Raw genomic sequence first — 16,095 nt, 5'->3', positions numbered from 1 at the left:
CTTCATATTATATTTTCGTAAAATTTTAAACGTATCAGACAGGTGCGATATATGTTCTGAATGTTGAGTCTTAACTAGAATATCATCTATATATACCTCCATGGTTTTACCTATATTTTTGGATTCAACCAATTTTTAGCAATTTTTGAACTTCCTCTTGAATCACCTTATTCTTGAAAGTTCCTTGCTTTCTTTTCTTTTGCTTGATGGGAGGATATGATGGATGTTCATTCAATTTATGAGTCATGACTTCCGGTGGTATCCCTGTCTTGTCAGAATGGGACCAAGCAAAACAATCTGCATTAGCCTTTAAAAATTCAATCAATTTACGTTTTACCTCCGGGCTAAGATTAGCTCCTATGTATACTTTTCTCTCGGGCCAATGTATAAATAACACCACGGCCTCTAGCTCTTCTATCGTTGTTTTGATGTTCTCGTTCTCCTCCGGTTCTTGAATGGTATCAGGTCTTGAATCCACATCCGTTTGCTTTTGTTCAGGTGAAGTTGACGCCGCGTTTCCCTCACCTGAATTCTGTAATTGCTATTTGTCTTCGCCCTTAACAGTTGAATCTGCAACGGAATTGATGCTTCTAGATGTTTGTTGATCGCCTCTGATTTGGCGTATTCCCCATGAAGATGGAAATTTAATAACTTGATGTAAGGTTGAGGGAACAGCATCCATGTCATGAATCCATGGCCTCCAAAGAATCATATTGTAAGCTATTTCCATATCTACGACTTGAAATTTGGTATCTTTAACGACGCCTTCTGCGAATGTAGTAAGTATTGCTTCCCCTTTCGTTACAACACTAGAGTTGTCAAATCCCGACAAAGTATGTGCTTTTGGAATCAATTTATCCTCCGCTTGCATCTCGCGCAATACTCGTATTAGAATAATATTTACAGAACTACCTGGATTAACCAAAACTCATTTCACGTTAGTATCATGTACAGGTAAAGATATTACCAGTGCGTCGTTATGCGGAGTTAAGAGTCCCTCGGCGTCTGCGTTGTTGAATATAATATTCTCCTCTTCCAGTATATGTCGAGGCCGCTTCCCTTGGGTAATTGTTACTTTTGAAACCTTTTTATATGATACATCGTTGATTTCTTCACCCCCACTTATAACGTTGACAATTCTCTTGGGTGAATGTGGTTTTGGAGGCTCTTGCCTGTTCTTCATGTATGCTTGTTTACCTTTCTCACTGAATAACTCAGTGAGATACCCTTGTTTTAGCAAATGATCAACTTCACCTTGCAGAAACCTGCAATCTGCTGTTTTATGCCCGTGATCGTTATGAAATTCGCACCAATGATCAGGGTTTCGTCTATTTGGATTCGATCGCATTTCCTTTGGCCATCGTAACTTATCTCCCATGCTTCTTAAAACAGCCACGAGTTCAGAGGTACTTACGTTGAAGTTGTAACCACTGAACCTTGCCTTTAGACTTCCATCATCATCTCGTGACCCGCGTGTGTTCTGATCATTCCCGAACCTCGATGAGGAGCCTGATACCCTGTTTCTAGGTTTATGATCATACCTTTGATTATCTTGCCTTGATCGTGAGTCTTTTCCTGCAGGTCCCATGTATGGCTCGTACCTGTTTTTACCGGATCTCTTTTCATTTTCCACACGCCTTGAGCTTACCTTTTCTTCTGTTTTATGTCGTAAAATAATGTCTTCTTCAATCCTCATCTTTGTACTGTATCTGTTGTAGACATCATTCCACGTTGTTGCTGGGAATTCTCGAAGGCTTTCTTTGAGTCGCCTCGTGGCTTCTGAACTTTTCTCATTCAAATTACTAGCAAAGGCTATGGCTGCCCAATTGTCAGGTACTCGTGGCAGCGTCATTCTTTCCCGTTGAAATCTATCTACGAACTCTCTAAGCAACTCTGAATCTCCTTGCTTGATTTTGAAAATGTCTTCCATTCTTTTCTCAACTTTTTGAGCTCCAGAGTGTGCTTTGATAAATAAATCTGCAAGCTCATCAAACGAATTTATAGAATTTTCAGGTAAAAGAGAATACCATGTTAAGGTCCCTTTGGTGAGTGTTTCACCGAATTTCTTGACCAAGACCGATTCAATCTCTTGCTTAGTCAAATCATTGCCCTTGACACCTGTTGTGAATGCAGTAACGTGATCTCGTGGATCTGATGTACCATCGTACTTTGGAATATCAGGCATCTTAAACTTCTTTGGAATTGGGAGGGGAGCAGCACTTGGCTTCCATGGTTGTTGGGAATATTTATCTATATCTACTCCCTTGATCACGGGCGGTACTCCGGGTATTTTTTCTATGCGTTCATTTTGCTCCTTAAGCCGTTTCTGCAAGGTTAGTACTAGATTTTGTAAATCAGAATTAACTGGATTACCTGGGTCTCCCTCTTGTGTTTCACTAGGGGTTCCACCGCTGCCTGAATTAACCAATCCAGAACGAGGATTCTCCAAAGTATTGTTGTTTGGAGTAGATGTAGGCGGAGCAGCAGGTAATTGGCTAACAAAAGCCTGAAGAGCTTTATTGACTTGAGAGGCAATAAGTTTTTGCAAAGCCTCATTCATGGTTTCAACATTTTCGAATTGAGCCTGTCCATCTGTGTGAGATCCATCAGGAGTGCCTTCACGAGACCGTCGTGGGGAACCTCGTGGAGAGCCTTGTGGAGAGCCTCGTGGAGAGTCTCCCTGAAGTTGTTGGATTGTTTGAATTTCTGGATTTCCTTGTGTGTTGTCATTGTTGTTTGACATGATTGATGCAATCAATAAAATCAGGTTGAAGTATAATTGATTATCAGATTTTTCCGGTAACGGAACCAATTTGTTTAACCAAAAAATAGATTTTTAGTCAAAGCTAGAAATTAGAAGAATCGGGTTACTGATAATCGAAAAAGTAAATAAAGAAAGAAATTTTAGAATAGCCAAGTATGAAAGCTGGTAAATCAAAGCATATTTCAATAGTCACTTGTCCTTCCAATGATTACATATTCTTCCTTTTATAGGTCCCTTTGGGAATCTTTGGGGATGCACGTTATGCCTAAGCCATAATGAGGCTATTATGAGTGATTAATGACATTAAATGTTACGTTACATAATCATTACATTGAATGTATATATTCCTTAACGGCTCTAGCATTTAATACCCTTCAAATGCCGTATTTGCATCTTTTTCTTTAGCCAGGTTCATTCTTCTCATTGCTCGTATGTAAATAAGCTTAAACAGGAACGGGGCGCTGAGCCTCTCGTCTCGTGCCTCTTTCTACCCGTACCTGTTTGTAATTCTTGAACCGTGGCAAATCATAACTTATTATCCATTCCACGCGTCAGGACACGTCATCATATATATGAATACAAATTTTCCCCAATACAAAGAAGAAGTCTATTTATAGGCATTGGATACTTGCTCAATTTGTTTGTTCTCATCCTTAATTGTTCCATGTTTGAAGTTAACTGATTTGTATAGCATGAAAGAGATTAATTCGTAATTTTCTGACTAAACTGGCATTACGATGCATTTTTCTTCAAGGAACAAAGTCAAAAGATTTGTGGCATTAGTTTGTAGGAGATGAGGTTATAAACTTTTGTGGTCTAGGATATTAGTCATTTAGCAGTCCGTTGGAGTAGTCACCGAATTGACCCTTGGTTTTTCTGTTAGTTGTCGTGCAAATGAACTAGATATTTGGCCTTTGTGGCTCAGACTTCAAAAAACTAGTATAAGTCACGCTAAAGTCATTCACTTATACTTGAGGTTGCATGGCCCAAATCTGTTCTTGTTTTAAACTGCAGGTTTTTCACGTTTTATATTCATCAAATAGGAGTTGAGATAGTTCTTTATGTGATAGGAGTGAAAAACACAAAAGCTTGTGATGTGTCTGTTTTCATATTGCTCGAGACCTATAATATGTTTAAACTCTTTCACCACAGAAGCTTGTCACCTGCAGCTTCATGTTGTATTTTTTATTCTATGTTTCTCTCAAGGATCTAGTTACTTAAAATTCCTATCTCTTAAATTGCACTCTGCTTTTACAACAAAATGCGAGTATAGCTACAGCTTCCTACTACTGCTTCCTTCTCAACCACCACTCAACATTACTCGTCGCAGTTCATACTTCATAAGGGCCTGCTACAATTAGTGCTACTTGATCATTCTTAGCACTTATTTTTTTTCCTTCTATTTGTTTTTACTAGATTTTAGCTTTCCACTGTTCTTGATGCATGAACCGAGCCATAATGGATAGTTGTATCTAGGGAATTACAAAAGTCAATTGAATTATGGCATGATTGGCTTTAGATCTTCCCTGGTTTCGGCAGTGTTACAGTACAGGTAATGCTGCAACCAAAATAATTCATAACTCAAGATAGGAGGTAGGGAGTTTCTTGTTAATTTCCAAAGGCCACAGTCTCAAGAAAAATTGTCCAATTTGCGTATTCTAAGTGAGATTAGGTGTTTATTGTAGTAGTTGATCTTGTTGGAGCTTTGCACTTCCTCGGAGAAAATCTTCAACTGTTGCGCAGGAGAGAAATAAATTCATCCACTAGCTATAGCCAATATGTAATTGCATTGTTTTTGAATTCACCAGTAGCAGGTCATATTAGCTGTACGACTCTCCAAAATTAGCTGTTAATTCCTTGTTAGCAGTGTGATATAAGAAGATTTTACGCATAAAATTAAAATAGCTAAATACATTGAAATAGAGAAGTGTCACTAGAGTGTCATGTGATAAAAGAATATATATACTTGCCAAAGTAAAAAATAAGTTTTATTGAACAGATGTAAGACTAATATTATATGAGAGTGAATGTTTTGCCCTTAAAAATCCAACATATCCAGAAAATGAATATTTTGGTCTATTTTTATCGAACTATATTTATATATGTTAATTTCGTTAACACGTTTTATTATATTTGTAGGAAAAAAATTGGGGAGGAAGATGAGTCATGATGAGTTCTTCATGGAGACTCACATCCGGAAGAAGAAGGCACCGACAGATCCAACTAGATGGGTCGAGGACCGGGCGGAGATTACACATGTAAGTTTCATAACTACTATAAATGTTTATAATATTATATAGTTAGTAATTTTCTATCTTCTAAATAAAGGGTCGCTACAAGATCAATTTGGAGGAGTACACTCAGAGCTTGCCATCAAATGAGCAAGGTGAGCGACCGCCCATTTCAGACGAAGAAGAGGAGAGGACATGGTTGGATATTGTCGGTGGTCCTAAAAAGGGGATAGCATACGGCCTTTCAGATAAATTGTTTCGGCGCTACAGGGCTGGATTGCAAGGTATAGGGACTTCCGCCCAGGGCGAGGCGATTGATAGTTCGACTATATCGTCTATGGAACAGAAGATCGCAAAGCTGAGTGCAGAGCTTGAAGAGACCAAGGCTAGAGAAAAGAAGAGATTTGATACCCTTCAAATTCAGCTAGAAAGGAGGGACGAACAATTTGATACCCTTCAAGTTCAACTAGAAAGGAGGACCGGATAATTTGATCTCCTTCAAGGTCAGTTGGCCAATCTTCTTGCTAGTGGTGCTTTCCCCATTCCTCGGTCTCGTGAGCCTTCCCCATGTGCTAATCCTTCTCGTCGTGATCCTTTGAACCATGCCGACGATGAAGGNTTTCCCATTCCCGGTCTCCTCCTCCTTCCCACGTGCCGGCGATGAAGGTCCTAGGACTGAAAATAGGAGATGATGCTACATAAAAAATCTCATTGAATGTTGTGTATTGTTAAACAAAGTTTTGAACTTGTCAATATTTTGTTGTTGTTGGTTATTTGAATGATGATTATATTGTTATTTTGTTATTGAATATTTTAGTAGTTGTTGTTGTAGTTGTGGCTATAAGTTGTTGGTTAATTGTTGTTGTTGGTTGTTTGTTGTTGTTGGTGGTTATTAGTTGTTGTTATTTTGTTGGGTTTTCATGGTTGAATGACAGCAATGTAAGCTGCCATTATAGGAAGTATATTGGTTTAAATTGGCAGGTGGTGTAGCTTAAAAGCAGCCATTTTTTGCCCAGTTTTTACCCAAATGTCCGACCGAATTCGGTCGGAAATTAATTTTTTTTTGCCCAGAAATTCATAATTTCCGACTGAATTCGGTCGGAAATTATGAATTTATATTTATTTTTTTGAAATAAATTAACAATTTACAAATAATTATTTAATTAAATAAAATTATTGTTTTTTAAAATTTTCGACCGAATTCGGTCGGAAAATAAAAATTAAAAAAAAAAATTTCCGACTGATTTCGGTCGGAAATTTGAAAATTAAAAAAAATATTTAATAATTTTCGAGCGATTTCGGTCGGAAAATAAAGTCTGACAGCCAGTCAACGCGCTAAAGTTTCCGACCGATTTCGGTCGGAAATTTTCGACCAATAGCGGTCGGTACACGTTTGCGACCATTATTTTTTCGTCCAATTAAAATCGGTCAGAATTTGGTCGAAAATTATCAATTTCCGACCAATTTCGGTCGGATATTGCAGACGAAAATCACCTGATTTCTAGTAGTGATATAAATATAAGTTTTCTCTTACTCCTGAAATAATTTCTTGCTTTTTCAACATCTATTCTATTGTTTACAATTCTATAATTTCTAAGTTTATCAATAATATTTTTGTATATTATTTACTTTAGTTTATTTTTTAAATTAATTCAAAGTATAAATATCTCATATTATTTTATCCCCCCTCCCCCATATGTTTTGTTGTTATAATATTTTGATTAGTTTTACTATTTTTCTATAATTGAAATAATTTTATATCAAAAGCTATATGTGGGATTTCATAGTTTGCACGTTATTCTACAATTTTAAGTTAACTTAACACCACCTTGATGGGGTAGAATGACTCTAACCCAATCCTGTTTAAACTCTATCCCTAACTATTATATGCAATACACCCTTCTCCCTAAAAAGACCTGTAAGATAATCGATAAAATCCAGAGGAAATTTATTTGGGGTACGAGTGAGAATAAAAAGAAACTCCATTTAATCAACTGGTCAAATGTTTGCAAAGCAAAATCATCAGGGGGTTGGGATTGCACAATGCACATGCAAAAAACTTGATTAACCTAGCTAGTTTAGCCTGGAGATTTCTCACCCATGCCAGTACTCCGTGGGCAAAAATGATCATTACTAAATATGGAGGAGGATGCTCCAAAGCCAACCAAACATTCATTTGGAATGCAATTAGGAAAGGCTGGGAGGTATGCTCTAAGGGCATCGTTTGGTCACCCCACCTTAGCTCAAACATTAATATATGCGATTCGAAATGGATTCCCAATTCCCAAAAGCTGAGAAGTTTAATTGAAGGTCCTCTATCACCAACCCACTACAGCCTAAAAATTAAAGATATCTATATAGACTACAAATGGGACCTTTCTAAATTATCAATGGACATACCAAATGAGATTCTCCAAAATATCCTTAAAGCAAAAATTCGTAAAAAAGGACCCACACATGACATTCCCATTTGGTCTCTTTGTTCAAAAGGTATTTTTACAACGAAAAGTTGTTATGCCTTAATTGAATCTCAGTCTCAGCCACATATAGATTTAACTGGATTTGGTCACTATCTTGTCCTAATAAAATTAAATTCTTTATGTGGCAATGCCTCTATAATAGGTTGCCATGTAGAAAATACCTGGCACGGATTGGGATTAATATAGATCCCCTTGGCCCAATATGCACTATGAAAATGGATGAATCTATTACTCACATATTTTTGGAATGCAAAGCAACCAAGTCCTTTTTGGACAACATGGGTGGGGACGTGAACACTCAAAGGAACACTGGCTAATACAACTTAAAAACATGTCCGTTACCATGAACCATATTATCCTGAATTGGAATTACTTCCTACCTTTCGCCCTATGGGGAATTTGGATCAATAGAAATACCAATAACCAAAATAACACGTCCCACTCCATAAACACTAACTACATTGTTCAACAAGCTTTAGAATACAAGTTACTAACAGATCATAATCCGTTGCCTGTTGAGAAGATCCAAATCAAAGTACGTTGGCAAAAACCACCTAAAGGGTGGTACAAGATAAACGTGGATGCAAGTTACAATGAAGACAAAAGTAGTGTTGGGGGAGTTCTTCGCAATGCGGAACGCCACTGGATTGTAGGCTTCACAAAGAACACCAATTCTAGGGGATCTTTGGAAGCAGAACTAAAAGCAATCAAAGAAGAGCTTAAAATAGCCCATGATTGGGATTTGTTCCCACTCGAGATAGAAATAGAATGCGTGGAAGCAATACAAGCAATTCTCAACGGTAATAAACATTTTGATAATCTTGTCAATTCATGCAGGTTGTTAATGCACCAAGGGAAGGTGACCCTCCTCTGGCACAACTTTAGGGAAGGCAACAGGGTGGCACACATCATGGCCAAGCTGGGAAGTACTCGAAGAATCAAGAAAAAAGCAATTTTTGTATCACCACCAAGCGGTGTTGAAAATTATGTAACTTTGGATGAAGACAATCTTTTTGCTTTTGTTAGAAACTTATCTATGGATGCTTGCAATACCTTTGCAAGCTTAGGAAATCAATGTTCCCTAAGTGGCACCAACGTAGGTTGTGATGTAACAAACCCTATATAAGTTAATATATATTTCCTATTTGCTAAAAAAAATACCACCTTGATGTCTGACACTTCAATTTCAACACTTGATTTAATTAATGTTTATTTTATCTACTTCGTCAATAATGTCCAGTCTGTGCATTTTACGAATATGCAAAATGCAATATATTCTAAGGCTAGAGGATCATGCTCCTCCATTTACTTGTTTTTCTTTCTTGGATAAGTTACTCATTTACTATTTCTTTAATATTGTAACGATTCGGCCGGTCGTTTTGAGTACTTTAGCCCCGATTTACTATTTATTGCCCGCTCTCTTTTATATTGTGGTTATGTAACTTGTCAGGGCATTCGATTTTGATTTCGGGTGAGTTTCGGAGTGTAATGGAACACATAGTCCCTAAGTTGGAGGTTTTAGTTGTAAGAGTTGACTGTAGTTTGACTTGTATGAAGACAAATCCGGAATAGAGCTTTGATGGTTTCAATAGCTCCGTATGGTGATTTTACACTTAGGAGCGTGTCCGGATGTGGATTTGGAGATCCGTAGATCGTTTCGGCGTGAATTGGCGAAAGTTAGAAGAATTAAGGTTTGGAAGAATGGGAAAGTTTGACCGGGAGTTGAATTTATTGATATCGGGGTCGGATTTCAATTTCAAAATTTGGATAGGTCCGTAATGTCATTTATGACTTGTGTGCAAAATTTGGAGTCAATCGGAGTTATTTTGGTACAAATCGGCGTTGGTTTCGGAATTCGGAAGTTCATAGTTTCATAGGCTTGAATTTGGGTAGCGATTCGTAGAATCGATGTTGTTTCATGTGATTTTTTCCTTCGAGTAGGTCCGTTATGTGTTTTGGAACTAGTTAGTATATTCAGACGGGGTCCCGCGGGCCACGGGTGTGATTCAGATCGAATCCGGAACAAGTTTAGACTTTTGAGACTACCGAAGCTGGGCTGTTCTAGGGTCATCACACCTGTGGAGGGATTGGCCGCAGGTGCGGACTCGCAAAAGCGAGCAATTGGTCGCAGAAGCGGAGCTGGCCTTCCCAGCCGGGATCGCAGGTGCGAGGTGGTTTCCGCATCTGCGAGTCCATAGGTGCGGAGAAGTGATCGTAGATGCGGATGGGGGCTACTTGGTCGGTCATCGCATAAGCGAAGAATCCTCCGCAGAAGTGCACTCGTAGGTGCGAAGTTTTGCCCGCAGAAGCGAAAATCCCTGAGCTTAAGTGGAATCCGCACCTGCGATGGTTTTTCCGCAGGTGCGGCGTAGCAGAAGCGGCACAAAGGCCGCAGAAGCGAGTTACCTGAGCAGAAAAGGGGGAATTTCGAGGGTTTTATTCATAATCCAGTTTTGGACTTGGAGAGCTCGGGAAAAGGCGATTTTCGAGAGTTTTTCAGAGAGAAATTTGGGGTAAGGAATCCTAACTCGATTTTGGTTAATTTACACAAATCTATTGATAATTCTTCATTTAATTAGTGTTTTGGAGTTGGAAATTGGAAAGAATGGTATAAACTTCTTAGACTAAATTGTTGAGTTATGAAAGGCGAATTGAGGTCGGATTTGAGTAATTCCTGTATTGTTGGACTCGATATTGAATAGATGTTTGAATTTTATAATATTGTTCGGGTTCCAAGATGCGGGCGCGGGTTGACTTTTTAATTCTTCGCAAAGATGGTAATTTCATTGTTTGAATTAGTTTTCTATAGTTATATTTATAGTATGAAATTGTTTTGGCTAGATTCGAGCCGTTCAGAGATGGATAATCGAGGGAAAGGCCTACTAGTGGATTGATTTCGGCGTGATTTTTGGTAAGTGACTTGCCTACTTGCCTTATCTTACTTAGTAAAGCAACCTTTTGCACTAGGCGCGCACATTTTTTAGCTTCCCTGACCTTGTTGGGGGGGGGGGGGGATTACCCCTTAGGATTGGTGTTGTTGTGATATCTGTGATGTGTGGAAGCCATGTACGCCAGGTGACGAGTGTGTACACGGGCTAAATGTGGATATTTCGGGTTTTAGCTATGTAGTTTTCCTTTCATGCCTTAATTGAGTTACCTTAACATGTTATAGTCATCATTTCTAGTCTATTCTTACGTGTCTACTTGTCTTATCTCTTACTTTCTAATTGCCCTACATGTATAGTTCAAGTTCTTGTTTTCTTTATTCCATATTCCTTATTTAACTATTGAACTTCTTACTTGAAGTTACTATTCTTGAATTATCTTGTTGTTGAAATTGGTATTGAGTTACAAAGGCCGTGATTCCTATTGAGGCAAAGTGTTAAGTTGTGAAATATCATTCTATTGAGTTATTCACTTCCGGTTGTTATTGTTGAGACTTTGTTTATACTGTGGTTGAGCCTTGGGCTCCTTATTGTGAAATTCTATTATTGTTTGGTTTCTCTTGCAAGTTGTGACATTAGACACTTGAGGTGCGATTTGTGATATGTTGTGGTATTGATACGAAGACGGTGGTATAATGTTTTGGTTTTAAAAGGCATGCAGTGAAATAAGGCGGGCTTGATACGCGTGGCTAGTAAAGGAACTACTAGTAGTCATGCGGTGTGATAAGGTTGGCTAAAACGTGAGATGCTGTTTCGGAAATAATTTTCAAAACTAAATGTAAAGTCTCCCACGGTGATATTAGGAAAGATTGTGAGTTGTTCTTGTGATTTGGGGCTTTGAGGCGGTAACTCGGTAGTGACCCTTGTTGATCTTTTCTCTATTTGCCTTTGTTTCCTTAACTTGTAAATCCATGTTTCCTTCCGTGATATATTAATTGCCTTGATTATGTGTAGTTAGCTTTTGGCCTACTCCTTTCTTGTTTCGTTTTCATTGTCATTATTATTACACTGTTAAATCTTTCGTCCTGTTTCTTATTATTTCCAGTAAGTCATTGACCTGACCTCGTCACTACTCTACCGAGGTTAGGCTTGGCACTTACTGAGTACCGTTGTGGTATACTCATGCTACACTTCTACACATCCTTTTGTGCAGATCCAGGTACCTCCTATCAGTCCCGACACTAGTGAGCTGAGTTCACATTTGGAGACTTCAAGGTACATCTGTCCACGTCCGCAGGCTTCGGAGTCCCCTTCTATCCATTTCTATATCTTCCTTCTTTACTAGATGCAGTGTATATGTATGACATGGATATTGTCATCGAGCTTGTGACTTGTATTACGCCGGATTTTGGGATATTGTATATACGCTGAGCTGTGGAGATATTTCTTTATATATATGTTGTTGGGTTTTGAGGATTTTAAATTATTGTGTCAGTCATTTCCGTATGTTTGTTAGGATTACCTAGTCTTAGAAACTAGGTGCCATCACGCAAACCTACGGAGGAAACTTGAGGTCATGTCAAGTTGGTATCAGAGCTCTAGGTTCATAGGTGTTACGAGTCACAAGCAGGTTTAGTAGAGCCTCGCAGATCGGTATAGAGACGTCTGTAGTTATTTTCGGGAGGCTATTGAACTGTTAGGAAAAAATTACTTGTTTGATTCCTTATCATGCGAATTTGTTGACTTCGGGATTCTAAATTTATGTCTTTCTATTCTCTCACAGATGGTGAGGACACATAAAGCTGGATCGGACGATCAATCACCTGCGCCCCCTGCTAGAGCCACGAGAGGCCGGGGCCGGGGTAGAGGTTGAGGACGGGCACGTGATGCAGCCAGAGCACTGGCCTGAGCTGCTAGCGAGGAGCCACCAGTAGCTCCAGTTGGAGGACAGGCATTTGATGCACCTGTTACTGCCCCTGCACTTTAGGAGACCCTCGCATAGTTTTTGAGCATGTTTGGCACTCTGGCTCAGGCAGGGTTGATCCCACTTGCTCCTACCAGATCTCAGGCTGGGGGAAGGGCACAGACTCTCGCCGCTCGTACCCTAGAGCAGCGGGTCCAGGTTGACCAGGTCCTAGAGGTTATACTAGTGCAGCCGGTCGTCCCAGTCCAGCCCGAGGTTAGGGCAGCAACTTCTGAGGGGGAGCAACTCAATCTCGAGAGGTACAAGAAGTACCACCCTCCACTTTCAGCGGTTTGGTGTCAGAGGATTCTCGAGGCTTTCTTGAAGAGTGCCATTGTATCCTCTGTACTATGGGTATTGTGGAGTATAGTGGGGTTGCCTTCACTACGTTCCAGTTTAAGGGGGCGGCTTATCAGTAGTGGCGAGCGTATGAGTTGGGTAGTTTGGTCTAGGCAGCTACACTCACTTGGGCTCAGTTCTCAGATATGTTCTCGAGGGATTTTGTTCCCCAGAGTCTTAAGGATGCATGGCGCGCAGAGTTTGAGCAATTGCGCCAGGGTGCTATGACTGTATTGGAGTATGTCTAGTTCAATGATTTGTCTAGGCATGCATCAGCCTAGGTTGCTACTGTGAGAGAGCGAGTTCGTCGATTTATCGAGGAGCTCAACCCTAGTATTAGATTCAGCATAACCTGAGAGTTGGAGATGGAAATCTCATGCCAGCAGGTAGTGGAGATCGCTAGGAGATTGGAGGATATGTGGGCCCGGGAGAGAGAGGAGAGGGGGCCAAGTGGCCTCGAGATTCTGGCACATACAGTGGTGCCCGTGCCCCAGTTGTAGCCCGTCATGGTTGGGGTTATGTGAGCCTCCCTGTTCAGTCAGAACTTCCAGCTTCCAGCGGTATTCCGGCCACTCCCAGGCCTTAGGTTCCCTATTATGCACTGCCATTCTCTAGTGCACCTCCTGCACGGGGAGCTTTCAGCGGTTAGTCCAATCTAACAGGCCCGAGCCAGTTCTAGCAGCCACGTCCTCCAAGAGCTTATTTTGGGTATGGTGACACTCATCATATGGTGAGGGATTTCCTAAGACTCAGGAGGGGTGCACCTCCAAAGATCACTCAGGCCCCACGTATTTCACAAGGTCCTCAGGCTTTTCAGGCGGTGGTTACCGCACCAGTTGCCACTCCAACTGCACAACTAGCCAGGGGTGGAGGCCGGGCAGGTAGAGGTCGCCATAGAGGGGGAGGCCAGGCTAGAAATTATGCTCTTCCTACTAGGACAGAGGCAGTTACATCCGACTCAGTCATCACATGTATTGTTCCGTCTTGCCATAAAGATGCACCGATCATATTTGATCCATTCTCCACTTATTCCTATGTATAATCTTACTTTGCTTCATATTTGGGTTTATTCCGTATTTTTTGAGTTCTCCTATCTATGTCTCCACATCTGTGGGAGATTCTATTATCGTTGACCGTGTGTATCGGTCGTGTTTAGGTGTTCTTGGTGATTTTGAGACCAGAGACGATCTATTGTTGCTCAGTATGGTGATTTTGATATTATTTTGGGCATGGAGTAGTTGTCTCCCTATCATGCTATTCTCGATTATCATGCCAAGACTGTGACGCTGGCTATGCCGGGTCTACCACGGATAGAGTGGATGGGTGCATTAGACTACATTCCTAGCAGGGTTATCTTATTTCTAAAGGCTCAGCGGGTGGTTGAGAAGGTATGTAATGCTTATCTAGCCTTCGTGAGAGATGTCATTGTTGATACTCCAGCCATTGAGACAGTTTCGGTAGTGAGGGATTATCCCAATGTATTTCCAGCGGGTCTTCTGGGCATGCCGCCCGACACGGATATTGATTTTGGTATTGATTTGCTACCATGCACTCATCCCATTTCTATTCCACCCTATTTTATGGACCCAACCCCAACAAAGTTGAAAGAATTAAAGGAAAAGTTGCTAGAGTTGCTTGACAAGGGTTTCATTCGACCCAGTGTATCGCCTTGGGGTGCTCCCATCTTGTTTGTAAAGAAGAAGGATGGTTCTATGCGCATGTATATTGATTATCGGCATTTGAACAAGGTTATAGTGAAGAACATGTATCCATTGCCACGCATTGATGACCTATTTGATCAGTTAAAGGGTGCCAGAGTTTTCTCCAAGATTGACTTGCATTCAGGCTATCATCAGTTGAAAATTCGGGTTCTAGATATCCAGAAGACTGCCTTGAGGGCTCGGTATGGTCATTACGAGTTACTTGTAATGTCATTTGGGCTGACCAACGCCCCATCAACATTTGTGCACTTGATGAACATTGCATTCCAGCCCTATCTTGACTCATTCGTCATTGTGTTTATTGGCGCATCATGGTGTACTCCCGGAGCCGATAGGATCGTGAGCAGCACCAGAGGACCGTGCTTCAGACCTTGAGAGAAAAGAGTTATATGCAAAATTATCAAAGTGTAATTTTGGCTTGATTCAGTAGCATTTTTGGGCCATGTAGTGTCGAGTAAGGGGATCAAGGTAGATCCAAAGAAGATTGAAGAAGTGCAGGGTTGGCCCAAACCGTCTTCAGCTATAGATATTCGGAGTTTTCTTGGTTTGGCGAGGTATTACTGCCGATTCTTAGAGGGATTCTCATCTATTGTTGCGCCTATGACCAGATTGACCCATAAAGGTGCTCCGTTCAGGTGGACTAAGGAGTGTGAGGAGAGCTTTCAAAAGCTCAAGACAGCTTTGATTACAACCCCAATGTTGGTGTTGCCTACGGGCTCGGGGTCTTATATTGTGTACTGTGATGCGTCGTGTATTGGTCTCGGCACATCGATGATGCAGGATGGTATGGTGATTGCCTACGCATTTAGATAGCTGAAGGTACATGAGAAGAACTATCGTGTCCACGACCTTGAGTTGACAGCTATTGTTCATGCCTTGAATATTTGGCGGCACTATTTGTACGGTGTCTCTTGTGAGGTTTGTACCGACCATAGGAGTCTACAACATCTGTTCAAATAGAAGGTCTTAACTTGTGTCAGCGGAGGCGGCTAGAGTTGCTTAAGTACTATGATATCACCATTTTACATCATCCCGAGAAGGCCAATAGGGTAGAAGATGCCTTGAGTCGAAGGGTGGAGAGCTTGGGCAGTTTAGCATATCTACCGACAGCGGAGAGGCCATTAGCCTTGGACGTTGAGGCCTTGGCCGACCAGTTTGTTAGATTGGATATTTCAGAGCTGAGTCGATTTTTGGCTTGTGTGGTTGCTCGATCTTCTCTATATGATCGTATCAGAGAGCATCAGTATGACGACCCCCATCTGCTTGTCCTCAAGGACACGGTTCAGCACGACGATGCCAAGGAGGTTACTATTGGAGATGATGGTGTATTATAGATGCAGGGCAGGCTATATGTGCCCAATGTGGATGGTTTGCGGGAGTTGATTCTCCAGGAGGCTCACAATTCTCGGTACTCCATTCATCCGGGTGCTGCCAAGATATATCACGACTTGAGATAGCACTATTAGTGGAGGAGAATGAAGAAGGACATAGTGGAGTATATAGCTTGGTGCCTAAATTGTCAGCATGTGAAGTATGAGCATCGGTGGCTAAGTGGATTACTTCAGAGGCTAGAGTTTCCATGGTGGAAATGGGAGCGGGTTACTATGGATTTTTTGGTTGGGCTCCCACAAACTCAGAGGAGGTTTGATGTAGTATGGGTGAGTGTAGATAGGTTGACCAAGTCGGCTCATTTCATTCCAATGGTGACTACT

At 40.9% G+C, this 16,095-nt stretch overlaps 1 protein-coding gene across 1 annotated transcript; it reads left to right on the top strand.

Moving 5' to 3' along the window:
• On the top strand, positions 3,829–5,602 carry LOC109236214. The gene is made up of 2 exons (XM_019402411.1): positions 3,829–5,022; positions 5,093–5,602. Exons 1-2 carry the CDS (start codon positions 4,867–4,869, stop codon positions 5,480–5,482), a joined length of 546 nt encoding a protein of 181 aa, XP_019257956.1. The 5' UTR covers positions 3,829–4,866; the 3' UTR covers positions 5,483–5,602.

Source organism: Nicotiana attenuata, chromosome 12, assembly GCF_001879085.1.
Source record: "Nicotiana attenuata strain UT chromosome 12, NIATTr2, whole genome shotgun sequence".
Taxonomy (NCBI): domain Eukaryota; kingdom Viridiplantae; phylum Streptophyta; class Magnoliopsida; order Solanales; family Solanaceae; genus Nicotiana; species Nicotiana attenuata.
This window is presented reverse-complemented; position numbering and strand designations above follow the sequence as displayed.